Below are 26,650 nucleotides of genomic sequence, written 5' to 3'. Positions count from 1 at the left end.
TACAGAGAAAACACCTAAAGACAACTTAATTTTTCATTAAATGTGATTTAATCTTCTTCTTGGAAAATGTGGTTTCCAGTGATGTTACACTTATTTAGTCAAAGCTCTGGAAATACCTTAATAATCTTTTCCCCCTCCATATTTTCATCCTTTGGATTCATACCAGGAGTTACAAGTTTCTGGTCCTGAATCAATATCTACCTAACACAACATAGCAGAAGCTTCAAATATATTACTCATTTCAGTTAAAGGAAAGAACTCAAATTTCAACCTGAGTATAAAACATATATATATATATATATATATATATGTACATACAAATAAAAAATAGCAAAAATTCAGTTTCAGACACACTTCTGGAAGGGAGGTATAACAAGACAGAAATATATTACAGTACCATTTCAGTATTTGTATTATTTCCTCCTTCTTGCTCTTTAGTCAGCTAAAAATGTCTCTGTACAGGTTACACTAAACATGCACAGGCATATTCAGGCCTTCTTTACTTAGTTAGAAAGAACTCTACTCCTTGAATCTGCCTCCAGCCTCTCTCAACCTCACCTATCTAGTTAAAATCCCAAACCTGCACATCGGTTAATAAAGATCCGTAGAGACATGTACCAAATTCCAGTTATTGTCACACGCTGCCATAACTCTCTCACAAACTGACTTGAGCAAGCAGTGACAATAACCCAGAAAAAAGCTCAACATCAGTTAAAAATAGAGGTTTCAGGCATAAGGCTTAATTACCTGCAATGTCTGTCTTATGATATATTTTGAACACAGGACTTGTGCTGAACCATGTGATAGAAGTGAATTTCAGAGTGTGAAAGCTTGTTGAACAGCTCCCCAAACCAACAGTTGCAATCCCCTTAGGAAAACAGTACTAAGAATTTCACATAGGCCATTTGTAAGTTGTGCATAAAAATCAACTTAAGGAGAAAAGCCACTTCTCAGCATTTTGTGAAGATGGCTGCTCCTAAGATGAAAACCAGGTCTTTTCCATCCTTTCACTCAGTTTATAGCAAGCTTATTTACAGAGTTTTATCTCCATAAATGTGTCCAGGCACCCTTAAACATTGCAGGAATCTCTGAAAACCTTGCCAACTCTCTCCTAGTAATAAATTTACATTTACTTCTCAGAAGATGATTTAGGAGTTTCTTGCATATGATCTAACCAGTTGATTTACCCAACTGCACTTGTGTAGTCTGTAAGTGAATGCAGATCAGTGTTAGCTTGGATTATCTGAACATCAGAAGCTCCAGGTGAACACTCAAATAATCCTGTGTATAGCCTGGTGTGATCCTAACAATCCCACAACAAAACTTAGATTCCATTGTTCTCTCTTGCAGCTGAATTAACCACACCAGAGTGTGGAGAGAAGCTACAGATCTCTTATTATAACCAAGTTTCAACTTCCTGACTTATACTGAAAGGAGCACAACTGTATCTGCTTTTAACAAATAGCCCACAGCTGGCCTGAGATGCAGTCTTCTAAAGTGAACCACAAACAGCCAATATTAAATGGCTGAATGTATCATAACTGGGGAAAGGAACCAGATATCCTTTAACTTAACTGGCCTGGGGCAAAAGGCACATAGCAAGCAACAAATTACTCACAAAAGAACTGAAACTTTTTTTTTTTGCTTTGTAAAAAGCAAGAATTTTTGCTAGGCTAAAAAAGAGAGTGAGTACTGCTACAGATTCTTTAGGTATGCAATTTGTCACAGGCCTACACAGTGAAGGAACTCCGTATTACAAAATGTGACACAGGAGATAGTAATGACAACAAGATTAAAGGAGTCTTCTCATATTTCCTGCAGATAGTACAGTCGTGCCTAATTAATTGATACTGGGGTCACATGAGCCTTCATTTTCCTCTTTGTTCAAAACATCTGTGAAAGAAGCTTTTAGGAGAGCTCATCCCCAGACAGGAAGAAGCTTCTCTCTTCATAAATCTAGTTCCCTGTCTGCTCAGAACGGGACTTTTAAAAACCCACAAAATAGTGTCACCCAATTAGAGAAAATAAAAAGCCCTTAAGGGCTTTAGGGAAAGAAGCAAGTATTATTGCAGAACTCTTCAAGGGCAGTTAGATGCCCGTCATGATAAGAAAAGTCTGAGCTCTACGCAAAGTTCCACACAAACTTTTTAACTTATTACTTTTAGTTAGCATGCATTTATTTAATTCCACCAGATGTATCTACTTCAACTGCAGCAACTAGAAAACCAAAGTAAATTAAAAAACAGTTACAATTTTAAAAAATGTCAAGCTCACATTACATACAGTCCTACAAAGAAAATAGGAGTAGATGATCTCACCCCTTTAGAAACACATAAAAACGTAAGGCATTCCTACTCTTGATAGAGACTTTGTATCTAAATTCACAACATCTCTCTCTAGACAGTTTTTTTGAATGCCTCATACTTGGAATCACAGTTTATATTCAAAGCAGAAATCACTGACACTGCAAACCCTGCACTCAATATGGGCCACCTAGGATTTCCTTTTCTTCAGTTGTTAACTGAAGTGGATCCAGCAGCTTCAGCCCTTGAGACAGAGAAAAATGAGTAGAGAAAGATTTTTCTCCTCAGTACTAGCTCAGGGATTAAGTGGATGTGTAGGTCACACACCATTAAGGAGAACCCTTCTCTGGCATTTCATGTACTCACAATCTGAGCCATAGGAGATTTTCTTACCCAAGCACTTCTGCAGCTTCATTAGAAGTGACAACATTTGCGGACTAAAAATTAATCTAAAACTTCTGTTTATTAAAAAAAAGAATAAAAGCCCTGTCTATTTCAGAATCATCAATTAAGTGAAATAAAAACAAGCTGTGTAAATAGAACAAAAACAGTTCACACTAGCAGAAGGCCCAAGAAAATGTTTAGTTCTGTATAGGCCTGCGAAGTACTGTCATTGTGCCATAGCTCCTCAAATAGTTGTTTCAGAATCAATCTCAGAAAACAGTATAGAATTTTTAAGTCCTATAATGGCACAATCCTGGGACAGATGAATGGATAAAATCACTCCATCCCTCTAAGGCCAAACAATGAGAAAAGCAGTAAAAAGAAATTGCTATAGCTTTAAATAATGCTGACACATGGGCAGAGCTTTACCTGAAAGCAAGAACCATGAAAAAAAAGTGTTCAGATGTTGCAGATGGTTGTCCCTTAATTGCAGCATGGTTTCACATTTTGGTTTTTTTTTTAAAGCACCATACAGAAGGTTAAAAACACTGCCTTGAGTTCACAGAAGAATGTATGCATGAATGTGCACTTTGTATGCTGGGATGATCATTTCACAGAGGTTTTCATTCCAATTACAAGTTTATTGTAACAGCACCCAGAATATAATTATTGATATCCACCATTAGTAAATGGCCAGATGAAATTAATATACTTCCATCATCACATAATCCATACAGCAGACTTCCACTTGAAAGCAGCTGTAGTCAGGTGCAATAAAAATCTGACTCATGCATTCAATGATTGCTCTTTTAAAAGAGAAAAAAAAATTACAGACAGGGTAAAGAAAACAAAGAATCTCATAAACCAAAAGCACTTAGAAATAGAGGTTTTCCACCCAAATGGAAATGAACACAGATCAGACTGCGTCACCTAGGTGTGCTGAGCCAAGATAATAATCTTCCAAAAAGCATGGATTTACATGTTGAGATTTGCATTTTCAGTAAATGCACTACGTAATGCAGTTGGGTAGGAGCCAGACTATCAGCTATTAAATTTAAAAAGATGAAAACCACTTCTGAGACTCCAAGAAGGAAAACTAATAGCTAGACACTTCAGACCCATTTTTGATGAGTCAAAGTAATACAATACCCAAATAGCTCCTGTCCCTATTCTCACCAATATTACTTCCCTGTCCCTGCCTCAGGTCTAAAGGAAACACTCCTACATAATAAGAGCTCTTCACTCTTGGTCTATGATGGGAAAGCTGATGATACCAGCTAGAATTTCTCACAAGTACTTCGCTAACAAAATATCATGAGCTGATTACGGAGGCTGACTTTATTTCTGCTTTGTACCAGACTACAATACCATGTGTTCCTCTCCAAACAAATCATTTCCTATTTCACACTGGTCACCAGCCGAGGCAAAGTGACCACCATTGCACCATGATGAACTGAAAGCACGTTTCCTCCCCTCCTACTTGACCCCAAAAAGGTTAAAATATTCTCCAGCTCACTCACATAAAGCAAAACCAAGGAAGGGCTGGGAACATTGAGGACTTACCTGAAAAATTCCGAGACACAAGCATCGTCGTGAGGATTGCACCCTGTGGGGAAGAGAAAGCAGGGATAACAGAAAGTGCCACTTGAGAAAGGGGCTGGGCTGACCCATGAAGAACACAATGAATCAGTTACTAATGCAGAGGTAAAGCAATGCTACCCTGAACAACCCTAGTGTATCCAGGATTCCCATGTGTGGCTGTTGGGCCTGACACAGGACCACTCACAGTCCTGCCTTTCTAAAGCAGCAGCTGGATGCCAGGCAGGATAGCCTAGGAAATCTGAAATGGCACTAAGAATTACACTTCAACACGTAGGTGCTTCCTAGCTTTCAAACAGCAGATAGCTGCTTTGTGCACAGGCCAGAGCCTTTGCCCCAGCTGCAGGCAACTGGTAACACTACTACTGGAAGGTGCAGAGCGTTCAGAACTAAAAGTCCCAGAACTAACTGCTCTATTTCAACTTGCTGGCAGAAAGGAGAAGGGGTGAATATGTAGCAGAAGAAGCATGGAAAGCTTAGAGCTTGGAGAAAGAAACTACTCAGCTCTTCAGTACACTACTTCAGTACTCTGTACCGGAGGATCACATGAGGTACTTCTCTAACACTGTGCTAGCCATGGAAAAAAGTACTGCTGCTAGGAAGGCACTAACCTCAAATTCAGAGAACTAAAAACAAACTTAAGACAAATTAAGATGTACTTACCTTTAGCTTCCTTCTAGCATTGAACTTTCTCAAGCATTCCACAGTCTCCTGCCTGTGCATCATCGATGCAACAGTGGATCGTTGCTGAAAAACAAACAGCAGAAGATCAAGAACATGCCCATACCAAATCAGCCAGGGAAGTTTATTCCACTTGCACTGATCAGTCAAGACATTCAAGCTGACATGCCCAAGCCTCTCACCACTGCATGGCTGCAAAACACTTGCAACTGGTTCATAACTTGAGAACTTTCATCAAGACACATTAAATCAAGGTGGGCTATTACAGGACTGCGCCCAAGAAATTTATGACTGAGGCACAGATGAAAATCAGTGCTCCCTGCCTTTCAGGCACACGCAAGATTTAAGGTAGTAAGAAGACAAAGGCAAATGAACAAGCATACCCATGGGGAATCGAGTAAGAGGCACTATAGAAAAGACCTAGGCTGCGTTAGTTACAGCTTGAAAGGGAAATTTCAAGCAGTAAGTGAGTACTTGTGAGCAGCAGCCTTCCTGGACATGGCAACCCCCTGAATGTAAGAGGTTGACTAGCAGAGGCTTTGGCATCTTTGTATCAGTATTGCAGAAACAGATTCTCGGTGTGTAAGAGAAAAGATCATGTATTTCTATAGTATCAATGCGAAAAAATGAGCATAATCTCTATCCAGTGATACACATCTGTCATCCACAGCAGACTGGGATCCCATCAGCTGCAAAAAGACAACTTCCCAGAACTGTTGCAGTCATTAAGACCACATGAGGAAATCAGAGACTGATACTGCCAAGCATTTAGAGCATATGAGGAAGTCAGTGACTAATGCCAAAGTAGCTGTTGCTCTTGCATAGAACCACAAGCCTGAATTCCCTTTACAAGGATAGTGGGTGAATTTCTAACCTGGCAGATAAGTGTGAACAAAGTCTCCACTAACCTTCTCTTGCTTGGAAAAAATTCTGCAATACCCAAAAGAACTGTAAACCATGCTTATATTCAGCTAGTTTATGGGAAGTCTCTGCTTTGATCCTATTGTCAAAGCTGGTCACCCACTGTAGTACACAAGGCAGCGTGTGGGGAGAATGTAGCCGAAGTGTCCTCAAACAACTGGTGGTCACTGTTCATCCAGCCTCCTCAGGAGAGACAGTGACCTCCAGTTGTTCGATGTGAGCTTACAAGAGTCAGGACACATACTTCAGAAGTTCAGTGATGCTAAGAAACTCAGTGTCTCAGATAAACTTTTAAGATTGCCTACAACATTTACTTTAGAGCAGCCGTACATCTCCAGAAAGGAAACATACGTTGTGCACCCAGGGACTGCAAAGCAAAGGGAATCAACAGACTCGACAGGAAGCAGTTTCAGTGAGAGGCGGACATGGTTGGAAAGTGAACTCAAACTCCCCCTAGCTCAGAGAAGAAAAGTTGCCACAGGGAGTGGGCTATCATAATACAACTTTGGCTACAGACTTTGGGAGGAAAGTTGTATTATACAGGAACTGCAATGGATTACAAGCATGCAAGGAGAAAAAAAAAAAAAAGAAATGTAGTCTCAGCTGGTGTGAAGTTTTGACTTCCAAGGAACTTGCATCATTTTACAGCAGACACTCCTGTTAGACACACGTTCACATAAGTAAGTTTAAATTGCTAATCTGTTGATTTGTGGTAGAAGGACACTACCACCACAGTTTCTCAAGAACAAATGAGCAAAGGAACACACTAGACCCATCCCAGAAGTATGCTGTGGTATTACAAGAGCATCTGGTTAGACTTAGGTGAAACTTTTTTATCCTGCAGAGATAAAAGTGCATCATTGCTGCTCTCCCCTACACCCACATCCAGCTATGTTCTGGGATTTCCTTGCCAACTACAAAAGATGAAAATACTTATGTGTGAGGTCTGGCAAGGCAGAAACTACGTACACAGAACAGCAAAAGATTTTTTGCTGATTTCAATTTATAGCCAATTAAGCTGCAGCATAGCAGAAATGTCCCAAATATTGCAAAGATGCTATGCCGTAAACTGAAACAGAGATGAAGAACAAAATGGTCCTAAAATTTTTGCCTGATGCCAAACTCCATTTTACATTTTAGGATGATATGGATTGGAAAAGATGTGGGAAAAAACCAGAAACTATGGACACTAACAAAATTCCAAAAGAATATGGGATTTTCTTTTCTACTGTGTCACTAAAAAGCACCACAGCATGACAAAGTTGGCTTGTTGAAGGCCAGTATCCGAAAAAATCATATTTTGAAATATTTGAAATATTCTGGGTTTTTCAAGTCTTCCTGGCATGTCCATTCAAGGCAAACCCCAAATCAACCTGTAATAAGGAGAACACTTACACAAACCCATGGGTGTTTGAGAGCCTGGTCAGCTGTGATGCGCTTTGCTGGGTTTATTGTCAGCATCTGGTTGATCAAGTTCTTGGCTTCAGGAGTCACAGTGTCCCACTCAGGTGATGGGAACTAAAAGAGGAAGAAGGAACAGATGATGAACTGAGTAGAAATATCCTCTACTAGCAGAAGACATTCTCCCCTGCTACACAGCTAAATCCCAGCCTTTGCCCCTTTGATATCAGGGCTAACACATTTGCTAAAACCACCAATTTTTGTGAAAACCCACACTGAACAAAAATCATCCAGAATCCAGCAAATGGATGGTACCAGACAGCAGGACACACGTGTACCATTCACCAGACACAAGCAAGAAGATTAAGAGTTCAAAAGCCTTTTAGGAATAAATCAGACCTTTGAATTTCTTTCACAGTCAACAGTCAAAAAAGTAAAGTCACAGATCTTTTTTACTGAGTTCTTACATGAAAAACACAAGCACTGTCTTTTTTTACCCCACCTGTCTCTTTCTCCAGCATGCTAAAAGCTGTAACAGCTTATGGAAAATCACAGTTAACTACAGCAAAACTGCATGAAAGCAAAACCCACTAACAGGTTTCCACCACAAAACACAATATCCTGGAACAATACCAGTCACTCAGGTGTAGCAGCCCACCAGCAAGTTGTTACCAACCACCTACCACACCAAGATCATTGCCTGGGGAGCAAGAGAGATGTAACAATGGATGGGAATACAGAAGCATGAAAACAAAGAAAAGAATTTCAAGTATTTCAGCTGCTGATCATCCATGAGGGGTAACTGCTTTCTGCTATAATTCCAGTAATGATAAAGATGAGATATTTACACCATCCTGCAGATGCTTGCATGTGGTTTGGATGACAGCATGCTGAGATTAAATCCTACAAATCTACTGTACAAATACAGGTGAACTTCAGAACACAAATATGCTGTTGGGGTAAAGCTCCCTGTCTTTAAGTGGGAGAAAAAAAATTGATTTATCCTGAAAACATTTCCTTACAGTACTACATTATTTAGAAAAAGTTTATTTCATCTTTTTTTCTCCTGTTTTTTTATGGCTTTACTCAGTTGGGTCATAACAATACACATGCCCTATTTGATTTGCTTATAATTTTATTTCTGCATTCGCAGGCATCGGTAAGGCATTATACAATTTGTTCCGCAAACATTGCAAGAGGCTACTCAAAAATCATAATACAGAGGTTTCAAGCCAGGACACCTTCCCCACACCTGAACTCTGAAGTATTCATGGTAGTGTCTTGCAAAACCCCTACCCAACAGCACAATGTGAAAAAAAAATAAAACTTCACTGTTGGCACTTCCTCTCTGGTCAAGGGAGAACAACAGACTGGTCCTAGCATACAGGCCCCTCAGTGCTGGGTAAGGACACCAGGGGCAGGTGCATCAGTAAAACTTGAGCAGTTTTCTATCAGGCTAAATGAGGCAAGAATCTACTGAAATTTGTTCACAAAAGATAAGAATTCAAAAACAATAGATAATAAGGAGGGACCAGGCACTTCACTCTTCATGACTTACAGGAAGATGTATTTAACCCTTGAAAATCCCCATTAATATAATTACTGCAAAAATGCTTCAAATAAGAACAAGCAACACAAAAACTAGAGGGGCAGCAAGGCAAGTCCATTTAAGGCTATCAAGTACAAAGACATCACTTTGCTTTCACTCAGGAAGCCACTGAGCCAGGACACAGGCAGACCTTTGTTCTCACCAGTACAGCTGCTCTCATGGTCTCAAGCACAGAAGCTGGGAAGTAACCGGCAGAAGGAGTCCAGCAGAACCCTCACCTTTTGGGGTTTTATTTTTGTTTAATACAAACCACAAGACAGCCTACAAAATGAACTCCCCAACTTCCTCTTGATATTCATGCCCACAGGCTTCAAGCTAGGATTTCCAGGACTTCCTTCTTCCCTTTCAAGCCTCTCCTTACATGGAAGAATTTATGTCAAACATTAAAGCTGTGGTACCCAAACCACATTTTATACCACCTTTGCTTCCCTCAGTACTAACCTCCTTGCTATTCCTCTTTCAGGCACTTTTTACACCTCAGTTTGGCCATGCTCTAAAAAGTATTCCATGAACTAGTTGGCTTTTCACCAGAGCCTCCAACCCACCATGCTGATCCCCACCACAACGCCACCCCTCAAACAGCCCCCACTATTCAGTCTTCTCACTGGGCTCCATGATTTCCATGGACTATGGAACAGAGGAGACCAAAGACCATAATTTAAGCTATTATTCTACAGAATAGATCCCCATACTTTTTATTAGGCCTTGATAAAGACAAGCTCCTTCATTCTACCTTTCCTCTACTCCACTGAAAATGTTAGCATTGGCTAATCTGCAACACTTTGTGGTAAATTACTAGAAGACACCATTTCCCACCCTCTGCATTTCCCTAATGAGTGTCAATGTCCTAGTGCCACTGTGATGCTGTCCACATGTCCCCTCAGCAGCCCCAAACAGGACTGTATCCCAGGCAGTGAAGACAAGGAGATGTATGAGCACGTCATACGTCACTTTGCACAGAAGCTTGGGGCCTGCTGCTGGACGCCAGGTAAGATAGTGCCATGTTTTGGATGGCTTCTACACCCATGCAGGTACTCGGCAAGAAAGTGCCCTTACGTCATAGGCTCCGGCTTTGATCTGCTGATAGAGTTTGTGCTGATCTTCATCCCAAAAGGGAGGGTACCCCACTAGTAATATGTACAGAATCACTCCTGGGAGGGAGAGACACAGATACACTCTGGTTAGGCTAATATGCCAATTATTCCTTCAGCCCCTCTTCCTTCCCTCTTGACAGCCCCCAAGGCAATGATTGCTCCATATCTTCATTTGCCATCATATTTAGCCTTCTGAGATAGCAAAACACAGTACAAACCTGTCATCTGCTGAACCTCACCCTGGCACTTCATGTTCAGCTCTTAACGCCAGTGCCAGGAGCTAGAACGAGCTGCACGATGTCCTTCTACCCTCCCCTGGCTACCATGGCTGGCAAGCCACAACTCCCAGCTGCTCTGAGTAGGATGAAGCCACATCTCCTAGGGTTCCTGGGCAGCAAGGGACACTTTAGGAAAGACTCTGTTTTTAGATGCTTACTGTGCATGGTGTTGGGACAAAAGTGACACTGACAAAGCTGACTCCTGGCCTGCAGAGAACCATTTAGTCCATGTCAGGCAACACTGATATCATACATCTTTAAATTTATCAGTCCCAGATACATTTACACTTACATTTTTTCTTTTAGAAAAATCATCCCTCTTCAGTATTTCATCTTCTACATAGTTAGTGTAATAGGAAATTGCTACAGTTATCTAAACAACTGACTCTGCAAAGCATAGACAGGTCCTATCTCTGGAGTCTCAAACATCTGCTAGATGGCCTGAGGAAAGGATCAGGAGCCAGAATCAACTGAGTTCAGGCTCCAGTATTCATTCCATCTACACAAGGTGCTTATCCTCAATTGTGCCTTCATGTCTCCACCCAGTAAGAAGGAGCACTGTGCACCCTCCCAGCAATAGGCTACAAGGAATCACCCTTTTACATGGAATGATGTTGTTTAAGTGTAAAACATTTTGACAGAATCTTACCACATGCCCATATATCCACTGGTTTTCCATAAGGATCTTTTCTTAAGACTTCAGGGGAGAGGTAGCCTGGAGTACCAGCAAACCCTGCCAGGAAATGGATGACATGAAGTACTTACAGTACCCAAGCAGAAGAGATCTTGCCATATCACAAAATCTACTAGTGGTAACTAAAAAATTCCAAACCCCATCTCTCCCACCCTTCATCTCATATTAGCTAGAGATGTCTCTTGGTAAAACCAACAAAAAGAGGCAAAACCCCCTCAAATAAAATAGAAAAATCAGATGGGATCCAGTGCCTGTGTATTGCAAGAAAAACAGACAAGTAAGAGGGACCATGCCAACCAGCTGAGCACAAACTTGGATGCCAGGACTTATAGCATTGTTACATCTAATGGCTTGGAGTTTGAAAACACAGGACACAGATGGGACATATCCCATTGCCACATGGTGTGGGGAGACCAGGAGAAGAAGTCATCTTTCCAGAATCTCTGCAGCACTGCAGAGTCTCAGAGCTGATGTTTAGCCTGAAAAGGTCTCATTTCTAATTATGTTTTAGCTAAACAAAGATAAGGGCAGATCCAACTGTGCCTGAGGAAGGCCAGGTCAAATGCATTTCTGTAAAGTGACCGAACAAAATTCCAGATGTCTACACTTCTGAGCAGTAGGAAAGTTCAGATCAGGGTCTGAACTCAGCAGCTGCATTCACCTCTGACACTAGCATCCACTGTAAACTGAGAAGAAAAATAGAGAAACACATAGCCATTTTTCTGTCTTTATTTATCAGTTTTTCCTCTATTGCACCTAGGCTTGTGCCTAAGACCCAGAGGCTGACATGCTTGAAAAAGAAGCAGCCAAGTACACAGAAGTGTGCTGGAAGAGCTGAGAGAAAATACTCAGGAGGATGCAACTCAACCAGACACCAGGAAACAGGGGAGCAAAGCTGGGAAAGCTCAGTCTTACCAAACCAGGCCTGCTGCTCTCCCTGGACTTCTATAGCCAGTCCGAAGTCAGCCAGTTTGACAGCAGCACCCTTACATTTACTCGCTAGTAGTAAATTTTCAGGCTGAGGAGAAGAAAGAAAAAAGAAAGTAAGAATGAAAGACTGATCCTTGTTAAAGTCTCTGAGTATTCACATCACTGAATTGCCCCTGCTGACAGAATTTAGCATGCAGTACTAAACCTGTTCAGGGGAAGACACAACAGCTGCAACGAATGGCCTTGACCTAGAGTGGCAGAAAATTTTCAAGTCTAACACAAATCCTCTGGCTCCTCTGTGGGAGCTAGAGCCTCTTCCAACCCAGCCCATACATTACATGCTGACACAAGAGGGCACTGGCAGTACAGTTCCTGCAACATCTAAGCCAAAATTCGATTCTGCCCTCCTCGAAGAGGATAACTGGGGGGAGGGGAAGGGGGTGGGGGAAGAAGGGAGGGACAATGCAGTAGATACAATCTGCAGTGATGTTTCTCCCCTTGAACATTAGACAGTCCCCAAGGCACTGAAAAAGTAAATATGATGCTAATACAGGCTGCCAAATACACTGCTGTAATGTGGGAAGGCATCATCTGGCTAGGCAGTAGTTCTCATCCCTTACAGAAAAAGCCTCAGCCTCAAATTGGCATAAGCAGCACAGCAGTGAGTATTCTTGTAAGCAGTTTTTTCATGCTACACATTTACAGCAGCATAAAGTATTCTGTCTTGCTACTGCTGCCATCACCTATACAAGAAGCAGCCATGTCACTTCCTCCATGTGCTGGGAAAGGGAAACAGACTTTTGACCTTCACATTTCCACTTTGGATGAATCTCACTCAAACCATAATTCTGTTGTGTTCCAGCAGAGGACTTCAGCAGAAGGCTTAACACAACTCCAGAAACTGGACTGAGAATTGGCAACTTTGAAGCACCAGAGCAGCTAGTTACATGGGACCCCTTGAAACCCCAAAGCTTTAAGGTGATGGCTATTATGGCTTTGCAGGAAAATCAGCTTGAAGATAGGCAGGTCAAATATGGTTTCTCATCCTATCCCCTTCTCATCTTTTGTGCAATTCACATCAAGTTGATTTTTTAACTGAGCAGGATGGTAGTCTGGAAATCCAGAAACAGGAGCTTGTCTCAGTTTCACAAATCTAATGAAGGTCTTTTTTGCAGCCTGCTTACCATTTTCACCCCATAGCAACTCTTTACCCCTGTTCTGCCTGACAGGCACAAGATGCTTTGCTCACTCATCTGTCTTAAACTACTGGGCATGTGCCTACTTCTGTTTTGAATGAAGGGAGAAAAGCCTTCTACAACAGAATCCTTGTCATAAGCAGCATGGAAGGAGGGGGAACTGGGTCTCAATACATTTGGATGCCACTGACTCTTCACTATATGGGAAGGAGAAAAGATTGCGGTAATCAAGCTACACTAATGAAAATTCACCACTATCAACAAGACCCTAAAGCAGAAGACCAGTGAAATCTTCTGAAAATCCTTCCCAACTCCAGATCGCACCTGGGCTTAGCCTGACTAAGAAAGAGCAACATTTAAGACAGACTTGTGCTAGTTAAGCACTATTTGTAGCTCTATTTTAGAAGCAAACACCTTAAGGCGAATGGTGCTTATCCATGTGCATGTTTGCCAATATATGGGTCGTCTCAGGTTTCACTTTTTGGTGAATGTACTCCCTAATTTCTTACAGCCCCTATGGGCAGCTCAACATTTGACATCCTTTAATAATATGTTATCCAAAAGACAGGCTTATGAAAGGGAGGTGCAAAAGACAAAACCTTACTTGAAGCAAGCTCTGCAGTTATTACACACTGACCCTGAAGGCCAAGCTTTTGGCAAGGATCTAAATACTAAACAAAAAACATAGGAACTTCCATTGCTAAAAGGAATAGTTACTCCTCAGGCCTGGATAGTTTCAGTCAATCAGAGCAAGCAACAGAAGACATGTATTAACTACAGCAGGCAGTGTCTAGCAGTTGTTAAGTTCTAAACAAGTTGCTAGGTTTTGGAAGGAAACCAGATTATATCTGAACACAAGGAAAACTTCTTCTGTACTGGAAAACACTTCTGATTTTCATAGACTCTCTAATTTTGGGCAACAGTGCCTCTTGGATATTGCTTTTAATCAAGAGCAGCCACAGTTCACAGTAGATCATTTGCACTTTTTCACAGTGCTGTGAACCAGAAGGTCAAAAGTGTTGCATGGGAGTTTGCCAGAAACACAAGGGGTTTTTCACTAGATCAAAACACCAGAGGAGTACTGTCACCAAGCTTGCAACATGCTTTTATCTTGCTCTCTGCAAAATACTTTTCTACTTCCCCCTTGTACATTGTTGAACAAGCCCAAACCAACACTAGTAGCAGGTGTCATCCTGCATTAATTTAACTGGACCACTGGTGACCATCACCATTCCCACTTTAGACAGAGAGGGCTCCAGGGCACACAGACTTTCCCGCACAAATCTCTTCATTCTGGAGCCTGCCCAGCTCCCAGCACAGCTGCACAGTGTGGGAAGGGAGTTTAGGTGACTACATTGCAGAGGCTTTGGGGCTATAAATGTGTTACAATGTGTCTGTCAAATGATTGATTCATCCAGTCTTTTCATTGGCCAGCAGTTTTGGTTTTAGATTAAAAGTGTTTCTACTGATGAGAGAAGAAAGAAATGACAAAAAAAATTCTTGTTGAACATCTCTGCCCTAGCACAGTGGCATGTGTTTGGCAACACTGCAGAATAAAAATACACATGCTCTGTGCAGACAAACACATCCTGGCAGATTGAACAAAGATTGCTCCAGGTCTCTAGAGATCTCTTCAATCACAAACTAGAAAGTGTCCTTCATTATAATGAATCCTACCCAAGTTTCTCTGGAAGCATACTTCACTCCAAGATTCACAACTACTCCACCCTGGAGCTGCCTCAGAGAGGCTGAAAGCTGGCAAGGTTCACAAAGACTGAAAACTTCCTTGGGAGTTCAGCACACCCTCTAGAAAACTCTGAAGAAGCAACTTTGTGCTTCAGGATCCCCTGAACCCAGTTCAAGTGAAAAAAAACCAACAAACCCAAACCAAAAAAAAAACCCACACAAAAACCCCTGCCAGCTGGCAACACAATATTCCTGTCTTGCCTCTTCCAGAGATCCCCTGGCTGCTCTCCTCAGACTACAGCACAGAGGAAACATTACCTTCAAGTCCCTGTGCACGATATCATGCTGGTGAATGTGATTCACACTCTCCAGTATCTGATGAATACAGTGGCTGCAAGATAAAAGGGAGAGACACACAAAGTTATGCACACACATTTAACATCTCGTCTCATCCCAGAACTATTTCCCTAACTTTTATATTTGTACTAGGGAGCATTCAAGATCCCATGCTGAATCTCTTCATCATGACCACTGGATGCCACAGCTCAGCACCATCACAGCTGAACAACCCCAGCCCTCCCAGCAACAGGATACCAAATATCCTTTCTGTAGCACAATCCCAAAGCCTCTCTTCTACCTCCCATCATTTCCTTCCTTCTCTTCCCATCACACTAAGCCTCTCACTTGTTCCTTCAGCCAACAGTGCCCATCCCACACAGAACAGCCAAGGCATCCTAGTATCTTCAAACAGCAGCCGAAATTGTGCAAGCAAGACCAAATTGCTCCAGGAAACATTCCACTGGGCTAGTCCTGAGCAAAGAATAAACTCTGGGAGAGCAGCAGCCTCCCCCAGCAAATTCAGGATGACGACGCCTGGGTGCCTGCCAGTTTGCAAAGCTTTCAGACCAGCATCTCAAGCACTTTATATATACAATGTGCACACACGCCCGCTTGCTGGGTGCCTTTTAAGTACAGATCCCACTTAAGGGGTTAGTAATCTGAAAAGCAGACTCATTCCGTTAAGTGCAGCGTGCTGCACTCCCCCAGCTCACAGAAAACCCTGTCCCTGCCATTCTCACTGCTGTAAACCACAGGGATAAAACCAAGATGTTATTTACACCTGTTGCATAATGACAGCACAACCCACCCATGGGTGAGATTCCAGGCTGGAACCATCTCTTTCACTAAACATTTACTCAGCTCCCAAGGGTGAATGTGGAATGGAATAGGGATTTTGACAACTATGGCTGGGCACATCCATGCAGATGTGGACAACTCAGAGAGGTCTATGTCCTAACTGCAGAATCTCTCAGACCCTTCACTGACTTCTACAAATCTAAGAGGAGCAAATTTGAAATCAGTGAAATATTTGAGGGAAAGAAAAAAGGCTACAGGAAAAGATGGGAAGAGGGTGAGGAGAGGAAGAGGAGAGGAGGCGCAGCACTGTGTAATTGCTACCCCCACCCCTCTGGAGCTGGCAGTATGATCCTCAGGATCGGAATCCATGAAAATCTCCCTGCTCCCAAAACAAAAATGTATAATTAGAACAGAGCTGAGTCTGAGCGAGAGAGATTTTCTGGCCAAAAATGGCAAAAGTGTGAGGTGTCCCAGGCGAGCCAAACACGGCGGATTGGCACGGACCTCGCTCCCTCAGACTGCTCTGGAATTCAGCACAGCATGGGGAGAGAAAGGGAGGAGTTTCACTCTGTCATCTTGTGGGCACTTGGAGACCTGACCAGCTGACAGTCAGAGGGCTGAGCACCCTGAGGAGGACTAACAGAGCAACAGACAGTCCTCCTTTTCCCCTAACCCTGCCATAATTTTCCTGAGCAGTGTCAGTCACTGACAGCTCTTGAGCACTTCAGGGAACAGGCACTGGCAAGAGGAACAGGGAAAGGATTATGATTGATAACCTCAAAACTTCCCAACTTCAAGGCAGAGTGGCATGATTGACTGTGTATCCGTCTGAGATGCTGTGCCTACAAGATCTCTACACCCCAGTGAAAACATCTACGGGGCTCTCAGACCTCTCTGCCAGGAGCTCCAGCAGAGCTGGTGAGTTCACTGGCCTTCCCAATCACCAGATGGCTCCTGGCAGAGCACGCAGGGCAGTGCCTCATTTGAAAGTCTGCAATGCCCAGAAGACAGAGGCTGTAAGTGAACCACGAGGAAAGCAAATAAGTGCCTGCAGACTCCATCAGCAGTACCTACACTAACACGCCAGGTCACGCTCTCTTTCCTTCCTTGCACTCAGTAGCAGCTTCCTCATAGTACTGCCTAGCAAGCTCAACCTGCCACAGTACCCACTACTTCCTTCTTACTCCTCTCTTCTCATGGCTCCCCTAATTCCTGCTTCAGCAAGGGTTAGTGTGGGATAAGAACATGACTGCAGAATAAGCAGGGTGAAATGTCACCACTGGGCCATGCCCAGGCCACGCAAAAGCAGAACAGGAGTGGCCTAATCCCAGCTTTGATTTCAGATGCTGCATGTCCAGCAGATAGATGGGTCAGACAACACCCTCAGCGACTGCTGCACATAGCACCCACTCTGTATAGACAGGAACAAGCACAGGCCACTTCAGGAAGCTCACCCATGGGGGAGAGGGGAGACATTCAGGAACAGAAGGGCATAACTCTAAATCTTTTTAACATTAAAATATGAAGGTTGCTCTCTCATATTGTGCCTTTTGTCACTGCACCAACCAGCTGACAGTCAGAGAGGGCTTCCACAGGAACACAGCTTTCAAAGCCTCATCTCCTCACTGCCCTGTAAACCATTACCCAGACACAGGCAAATTGAATGGGTCTGCCCAACAGCAGTGGCACATCACTGGAAAACCTGCTAGAAGAAGAAGGCCAAGCAGGCAGCACCCTCACAGCTCTCCTTTATGTTTGTTCAGTAAGGACACACTGTCACCACCCACCACAAAGACCAAGTAGACAAAGCTGCTAGCAGTGGCTCTCCCAGCAAAGAGCACAGCATCTGCAAGTGGCAGAGACAGCAATGCCTGCAAGTGGACAAGGGCTAGAGCTGTGCTGAGTCAGGCTGTCTGGTGACAATAAGTTCATGCTAATAGCAGAAAGAGGATGTGTTTTATCCAGACAAGGGGCAAGTCACACACAGACCAGCAGTCAGAAAACTCATTCCACTTGTACGTGTACATGGAACACACACGGAAGGGTCTGGAAACAGTCTTACCTGGCATCTGCTTCACTGTAGTATTCTCTAGCAACAATATCCTCAAAGAGCTCCCCACCAGTAACCCTGGAGTGCAAAAGAACAAAGGGTGTTACAGAGCCCATGCTTGTGCAGTTCAAGGCTGCACAGGATGTATATGGCCACCCACGTGGGCCCTTTGCCACAGCCTGCATGGGAAACTGTGTTACAGGGGAACCAGGATGGTTCTCCACCACTATGGCACCAGCACTGCCATTTCTGTGTGACTGACCCCTTGCACTGCCTTTTCACCAGCACTGTACAGGACACTGTTGACACACTGTGCATGCATTGCCCATACACCTTTGCTGAGCTTAGTGTATGCTGAGTTTGGTAAGGACACCCCTCCTCTGACCCCCATTGGGTTGCCTCAGAGACAAAAATCAAAGAGTCTCCATACACAGGACAGACATTCCTTGTCATCCCACACTTACATCTGGTGCCAGGAGCCTTCCTGGTCTGTCCCCACCACACAGTCAATGGATTTTTGTCAAATAGGCCAGGGGTATTTACAGGTCTCAAAGAAGAAAGGGAGAATTATACTAATGCAGGTGCTTTTTATTCCATTCTTAGTCAACCATCAATGTGCCTGCATCACTGGTGAAGGCATCAGTGAGAGACACTTACAGATCAAAGACGAGGTAATGGAAACCTTCTTCTGAAATACTGTCATGGAGTCGCACTGCAAAAACATAATCAAGAAACAGAGATTTACAGAGCATGTAGCAAATATGACACTTCACAAATCAAACTCATGCACACAACCAAGTTCTCCCTCAACCCACTGAGTCTATTAATTCCCCATGCCCTTCACTCTGTGTGCTCCCTTAGTGACCTATTTCCTTCCATTATCTCAAAGGAACAGATGGGTGTCCTTCACATACATTCACCCCTCTCCAGCGTCAAAACAAGCTCTGAATATCTTTGACCTCCTGTTCATTCTTCCTCTCTAATGTTTCAGTACTCTGCTTTCACATCTGCCAACTTTTTCCTACATGCTCATATTTTGGCATGTCTCCCCATCCATTCTTATTTCCTAAAACAAACCCTTTTCCAAGTCCCAAAACAAGCCCCCAGTCCATAAACTGACTTCTGAGCCTACCTGCATGTCAGTACCATTGGTCTCCTTTCTGCCTTTTATCTGTAAGGTTCAATGATGTTCTCTTCTGTTACTTCTTTTTTCCTCACTTCATTCTGACTTACACTGCAAATTCTTACCCAAAATTTAGAACCAGTTTCTTGTCTCATTTTAATGACCTGCTTGTTTCCTAAGACATATCTGATCATATACCACTTCTCAAAATTTCATCCACCTCCAGCTTCCTTACCTAGCCCCCCTTAATTATGCTCCTATTGCCTAAATTAACATTTATCTTTTACCTTTCCATGTCCCAGGCCCATGATGGGTCACCTTCCCCTGATATTTTGGGATCTCTGAGGTTCTGTTCTCCTTTCCCCATGTTACACACAGGCATTGACTATTGCACCTATGCATTCAGCATGGTGTCATTTTCTCCTGTCTGAATCAAAATCTCAATTTCTTTGACCATTCTTGGATACCTAGGCAGTATTGTAATCCAAGAGGAGAAACTTCATATTGCTATGTAAACCCTACTTTTTGCTTTTCTCCTCTGCTGCAGAACTTCACTCTTTTCCCTGCCAGTCAGTCACAAGTTAGCGATTCTCTTTGACTCAATTCCTAAACCTTCACATCCTGACTAGAACAAGATGTCTTCTTCACATGACCATCTCTAGTCTTTCCCTATTGATTCACCCAACTAAAGTAACTAGTTGAGACAAGATTGGGTCTCAGTCACTTTAATACCTTGTAATTGAGTATTGACCAAAGTAACATTGACTGTTCCCATTGTTAACAAGAAAAATCTCATTATCCTGCTCTGTCACTTCAATGGTCCCTTTGCCTCTCTTCCCTATCTTCCATTCTCTTCTACATAAAATACAGGTGACCTGTCTTGATTTTCCCAGCATCATGATTTTCTCTGTCAGTATCAAGAAGTCACTTTGCACCTCTTATCAGTGCATGACGTCAGCTACCATCACTGTCCTGTGAATGTTTCAAACTAGCACTTGGCACATATGGAACAGTTTTTGCACAGGTTGTCAGTGCTCTTCTCTACTCCTCCTTGCAACTCTCCTTTGTTAAGGCACCCTTCCACATGCACACAAACGCACTCAAACTCAGAAGAGAGAGTAGCACAGATGTGCAGAGACCACTACCAGTACCCTTCCTCAAAGGATTTAATTCTTTCCTTGTTCTTTTTGCCTGTTGATTCCCATATTTTTCCTCCCTTTATCTACAAGCTCTCTGACGTGGTCCCTTAGCTAGTTTCCTCTCCTTAGCATTTCTACTACATATCTAACTGCAGGGGTTTGGGAGGAGCACTCCATCCAGCAAAATGCTGTGAACAAGCCGGTACAGCATTCAGGTGCAACATGCTGTTCCTGATGCGTGAGAACAGAGACACCACCCTGACGAACTACGTTCCATAAATCACTTGCTGCAAACAAAAAATTCTTCCAAGTAAGCAGTTTTAGTTGGGTTTGCAATAACTTCATTGCAATACAAATTTGTGTTTACAAGAAAACTTGCCTCCTGAGTACTTGGCAGAAACCAGCAGAGGTGGCATTACGAAAATACAAGTGAGAAGAAAGGTATTTCCTAGGAGAGAAGTTTCCAGTCTTGAATGGCAATCAAGATGGAAAGCAGCTGAAAAAGACACTTGGATTTCCAGTGCAGGGCAGTTTTCACTCCAGTGAAGGCTGTTTGAGGTGAAAGCAGGACAAAAGCACATCAACAAGAGCTGAAGCCCAGAACACAGGCAAAAGTCTGTGAAGAGACCTTATGAACAGATGGAGAAACTTCAAGGAAAGCTGAATGTACTAACAAGGTCATGTTTGGTGATGCTCGGTGGGCATGAAAAAGCATTCTCCTTCCTCTGGTACCTGAAAGGTCACCAAAGCATTGCAAGAAACACCAAGCACAGAGGAGAGAGGCATGAATGAGATCACAATGGAGGAGGAGTACAGCCACCAGCACGTTGAGAACAGTGGCTGTGAAAAAGGAACAGCAAACATGTCTGCAGGTAGAAGTGAGAAACAGTGAACGATAAACTTTGATGCAAAGATTCGGGCAGCAAATTACATCAGAAAATAAAACACAAATGAGCTGATTGGTGCTATTTCTTTGTCCCGAGAAAAGCAATTTTGTCAGCTACATTATGAAAAGGGAAGGAAGTAGCAATTCAGCTGGCAGAGACTGGCAGAGGCAGCAAAACGAGCCTTCAAGGACAGTAAAACACTACTTGCGTCCTTAGGTGAGGAACCATGACAGGAGGACAGAGACAGTTCATAAATACTGACGTTGCGCACCACCCTAGGGCTGCACAGCAAAAGAAGGCCTTGAAGGCAGGACACAGGTCATTAACTTAACACGGGAACTGCCTCCTCACAACAACCCAGAATGATGCTAGAACAAAATCTGCCCAGGATTTAATCTGCTGAGGTAACAAAGCTCAGGGAGTAATGGCAGAACAGGAAAATCTAGAAAAGCTGTAGGAAAAATTACACTGGGCACCAGCACCTTGCACGTGAATAATTAGTGACAGCTCAGAATATTAAGCTTTACGTGTGGAGAGCAACAGCAATGAAGGGAGTCAAAAAGGACCAAAAAAAGTCTGAATATACCAAAACTCTTGTGACTCTAAATTCCAGCCCTAATATCATACTGGTGCAAAGAAAAAAAACAATCCTCAGTAGCAGAACAGAAATAAAACTAGTGTCCTTTCACCCTAAAGTTTTGTTTACCTACTCTCTTGCAGAGCCACAAGAGCTTTCCTGACCAGTAAGGAGACTGCAATGGACTGCTCTGAGGCCATGGTCCACTCTGCTGACATGAAACGTTAAAATACCCTGCTTTCTACTACAGTGCTAACTATCAGGGATGATTAGCTTAAAAACATGACCTGCCTTTTGCAAAACTGTTCAACTAGTCCATGAAATGACATATATTCAGAAATAACTGAATAATAAAAAACATTTTAAAAGTTTCTGTGACTCCTCTCCACTTTGGCTCACAAATATGATCCACATTGTGTGAATATTCACCATGAAGATACAGTAACATCAGAAACCATCTGATACCTCCACTCTCCGGACAATTTAGAGCCCTCTCTGCTTAAAGATAACCTGTGCAAGTGTCCTCCACCTGAAGGCAGAACACAGGTTCCTGAATGGCAAGTTCTAAGAGCAAAACTCAAGTACTGTGCTGTCCTCTGTTTCAAACATCTTCCCATGAAAAGAGGATCCCATTTCTTCCACAGGCTGCTGGTCCTGACACACTGTCTAACAGCTCCATTACCAGCACAAGTTCAGCTTTAACACAGCAGTTGAGCACAGCCCACAAAAGCTGCTCATATCTGTGTAACCTGTTGACACGAGAGAGTGAAAAATATAATTATATGGAGACACTGGAGGGCAAAGTCCTCCCAAAATCTGATTATCCATAATAAGAAAAACAGAGAAATAAAAACAAAAGTATTCATCCAGTTAAACTTTCCTTCAAAAATATTATGGCATTCTTTTTTTTTTTCTCTCATCAGGGGACCAGTGATGCATGTGTCTAGTACGGCAGGCTAGACAAATGCACACATCACAAAAAGTCTCAAGTTCCAGCAAGAGGGAAGTTGCACAACAGTAACACAGTGTCTTTCAAAATACAACCACACTAAAAAGAGACCAGTATTTGCCAAGAAAGCTCATCTCACTCTATTCACCAGAAGATGAGGTGGATTATTTCTATTAGGTGATTCTGTTACCTGGAAGCAGCAATTCAAACCATATTTCCTTCGCAGCCAAACACTCTTAACACAGGGATTCTTATAGATGTAGGAAATTAGACCCTGCCAACACCACTCACAGCTGGATTCACCTGATGACTTTTCCCATTCAAAGATCTCTGATGGATGAAAGAGCATGTACTACAATGGTTAGGTTCACAAGAACAGAGAAGGGTGTAAGAAAGAAAACAGAAGCAAGTCAGACAACAAGGCACTAAATCAATTCCAGGATATGGTGAAAGACTTCACTCAAAGTTTTATTCAGGGGGAAAAAAAAGGTCCCATCCACACACACAAAAAAGAGGTTTTGTAGAGTTCACAAGCAAATCTAATTTTGTAAGACTGACAAGGCTTACAGATAACTTTTGAAATAATACCTAAAAAAACCCAGAGCACTAGTGAGCACTGCCAGAATAAATGCTGTCCAAAGGAGCAGCATCAATTACAGACTGGTAGGTAGAAACCTTTCCAACAAAACCAGCTGCTCAGTCAGCAGAAAGTGTGCATCACCACTTGGATGATATCTCCAAGAAGCACATAGATTCTGGGAGGAATAAGCAGTGGTTTCAGTACAGCATCTTGATGAAACAATGTTTTCAGCAAGTCACAAAAAAAGCCTTTTTTTACTGTATCTCCTGAATTTGGTACTGCAGTGGTACTCCACCAAGGGTGATGAGAGTCTGCTACTCAAAACTGTCCCTCCAATTTTAAATGCACACATGTAACTGCACTGTTAAAGAACTGTGAGGCATCACAAGACACAGCCTAGCTAACTGGTTTAAGCATCCTTCTCTTCCCTCAGTCTCCTCTCCAGCCTTATCCTATGTAGACTGATTTTACCTGTTCAGAAAGCATCTCCCACAAAGCTGGCCTTTTGGAAAAGAAACTAACAACAGAAAAACAACGATACCAAATGGCTCCCTTTCCCCAGAAACTCGCGTCTTCAGCACAGCCTGATGCAAGTTAGGCACGGTTTTTTCTGTCTTGTGTGGATGTGTGTGTCAGGTCCGAGGCCCTAACGCAATTGAGAGCATTTGCAAAGAGCCTGATACCAGACTGAGTGGCTCAAGGGGACTTGCTGTGGTTACTGAACCTAACAGCAGCTGTGTACCAGGAGTTCAAGCGCTTTCTAAGAACATCTGCTGTGAATATTACTTTCCCCTGCCTGCTGTCTTCCGAGTCTCAATGGAAATCTTGCCTCAAGAACAGAACTTCAAGCTGCTACTTCGAAGTGTTTCAAAATCCTTGTGCACTTACATTTTTTATTTTAGAAAGAAATAATACTAATAAGCTATTATATTAACTAGAGAAAATTAGGCATTTTAGTGAAAAACAGCAATGCAGTAACAGTTATGTCATATGGTTTGCATTCCATGCCTGAACAAAGTGCCCCTGTACAAACAGGCACAGCTCTCTGATGCCTGAGTATGATACGAACCAACAGAACACAAGAGGAAAATCTCCTTCATAACAAACTGCACCAGCCTAACAACCAATGCAAATCGCTGCTGAGTCACGCAAATCAAGGCTCTGTGAATGCAAAAGTTGAAGTGAATCATGAAGAAATCAGAAAAGATCTTTCAAATTTTATAAAAACCCAGCCGAACTACAAGAACATTAGACATTGAAAAGCAACAAGCATCTCATCTTTAAAAGGTCATATCTAAAAGGCTAATTGGTACCAGGGTCACAAGCACAGAATATACCTAGCCTAGCTTTGACCCACATCTCCCTTTCACTCTGTCCAGTGTGCTGAATATTATTATCTTTCTACTCTTACGTCAAGCACAACAGGCCAGGAGCATTTGTACTTGCCACATAAGCCCCAGGATGAATATTCCCTGTATCCCATATCCACAGAAAACAGTGGAGCAGGGCTGCACATGGGCTTAGCCCTTGGTTGGGGCAGGCATGTTAACATAGGGTGATTTCTGGCACCTGCTGCAAGTAAATATCTTAGAGCAAAGAAGTTTCCAAAGTCACAACAAAAAGCAAGCACAGAAGCAGAATTTCATAGGACAATTCCCAGTATCTTCATGTGGCAATCACTCATCTCTGCTTAGGAAAAGGCAACATGGGCTGAAATAGGCTTGCTCCTACACACCAGCGGTCTTTGCCTGTCCTTAGGGACAGCGTTCAAGCTATAGGTAATCTTGTCTGTTAAATCTAGGCTCACTGGTGCTCCTAAGTGTAAAGCATTTCAATATTATGGACCCATAAAGGACAGTATCAGACAACTACCTCTGCACGAACACACATCGAGTGCTGTGTTTATGCAATATTTAGGGCTCTCAAGTCACCTGTGTTGCAGTACCTGCAGCAGAGCCAACACAAGGCAACAGAGGTTTATGGTTGTCTCCTGGGTCACGGTGATTGCAACACAGGAACTCTTCCATGCGGCCTTAGTAGTGCAAACTCAAAAGTGTTCTGGGATCTTCTAGTCTGAACCATGTTATTTAAATATCAGCCACTCATTAGAAACAACCCCAGCTTCACTTCTCAGCACTTTTCAACCAGACATCAGACATTTGCCTGGATCACGGAGAAATGGAGGAGGTAAGAGATACTGCAAGGGTGTATTTTAAGAGACTCTGCGTACCAGAAGGTGCAAAATAAAATTGGGGGTAAAACCTACCTGATGTCCTCTTCCACTGATATTATCCAATGTGCCAGGAGGTGCTGAAACTATAGATACCAATACACACGGCCCCACAGACTGCAAACTGAGCACTACCGTCCATGGCAGCATGAGTGACAAGTGAACTGACGCAGATGGCTCCCACCCACTCCCTGCTTCCCCAGCTGCTCACCAGCCTGGGCAGCCAAGATGGGAACTGTCCCACCATCTCCAAGCCTGGCTGTGTGCCAGGATGCTTTCTGCATGGTTCACATCACTCAGGATGTCTGTCCTGTGAGGAGCCACCACCAACCTGTGACTGCCTGTGAGCTGGGTGCTCAGCTCCCACCCCAGCTGTTTCTCTAATTACATTAAACACGCAGAATTCAGCTGCAGCTGCTCAGGCTGCTTCCAAAAGGACTCTCCTTTTAATTAAAAATTTGCTATTAAAAAGCATTAAATTGTGTAATTCAAATAATCCACTAGAAATCATCTGTCCCAACAGCTAATGACCAGCTTTGTCAGAGCAGTAACCAGCAGCAGCAGGACAGTTAGCTAACAGGACATAGCAGGCTGCTGTTCACCAGCCCCTCAGAAACGTGCTCTCCTTGCCTCCTCTCCCAAATCTGACAGACCAAGGTCACAGTATGCTGGACATATACCAGCTTGCTGTAAACTTCCCGAACCCACAGCATTTCACACCAACTGCAGTTCCAAAGCTCTGGGAAATGGAAGAGAAGGAGGATTTGTTAATACTCTGCTCAGGTTCAGACAGAACCAAGCTGCTGCAGGCTCTGCAAACAAAGACAAGGAACAGTGCTAAGGAAGTATGAAAAGGCGCATAAGCACAGAGGTGGGTTTCCTGCCCCCCTCACCATTGTTCTCACTGTAACCTTTTTAACTCTGCAGCCCTAAAAAATGAGGCTAAGGCAGTGCCCAGTTGGGAAATTCCCTTATGCACAGAAATTCACAGCCTAGAAAGGAGCTGCAGGGAAAACAGTACCTTTCCTGTTACAAAATCTGTCTTTCTGTAGAGGTAAAAAGCAAAAGCAAAAAGAAAAAAATCCCACAAAATATTTTTAAAAAACATTTCAGTGCCAAGTAAATGTTATTTTTCCTTTGATTTTATAATGTCTGTATTGAAAAGCTGAAGTTCAGCACATGATACATAACATTTAGAATGC

The 26,650-nt window shown here is 42.9% G+C and overlaps 1 protein-coding gene across 10 annotated transcripts in view; it reads right to left on the bottom strand.

The window, feature by feature from the left end:
- The window catches only part of CAMK2G (calcium/calmodulin dependent protein kinase II gamma), a 120,002-nt gene that overhangs the window by 32,143 nt on the left and 61,209 nt on the right, over positions 1 to 26,650 (bottom strand). For all 10 annotated transcript variants that reach the window (XM_069019355.1, XM_069019346.1, XM_069019345.1 and 7 more), the window contains exons 4-12: positions 18,621 to 18,675; positions 17,976 to 18,041; positions 15,095 to 15,167; positions 11,880 to 11,982; positions 10,920 to 11,003; positions 9,955 to 10,049; positions 7,284 to 7,406; positions 4,950 to 5,033; positions 4,251 to 4,293 (exon numbers count right to left, since the gene is read on the bottom strand). In XM_069019355.1, the coding sequence (XP_068875456.1) occupies positions 4,251 to 4,293; positions 4,950 to 5,033; positions 7,284 to 7,406; positions 9,955 to 10,049; positions 10,920 to 11,003; positions 11,880 to 11,982; positions 15,095 to 15,167; positions 17,976 to 18,041; positions 18,621 to 18,675 (726 nt within the window). The remainder of the gene's footprint in view (positions 1 to 4,250; positions 4,294 to 4,949; positions 5,034 to 7,283; positions 7,407 to 9,954; positions 10,050 to 10,919; positions 11,004 to 11,879; positions 11,983 to 15,094; positions 15,168 to 17,975; positions 18,042 to 18,620; positions 18,676 to 26,650) is intronic.

Source organism: Aphelocoma coerulescens, chromosome 6 (assembly GCF_041296385.1).
Source record: "Aphelocoma coerulescens isolate FSJ_1873_10779 chromosome 6, UR_Acoe_1.0, whole genome shotgun sequence".
In the NCBI taxonomy this organism is placed as follows: Eukaryota; Metazoa; Chordata; class Aves; order Passeriformes; family Corvidae; genus Aphelocoma; species Aphelocoma coerulescens.
This window is presented reverse-complemented; position numbering and strand designations above follow the sequence as displayed.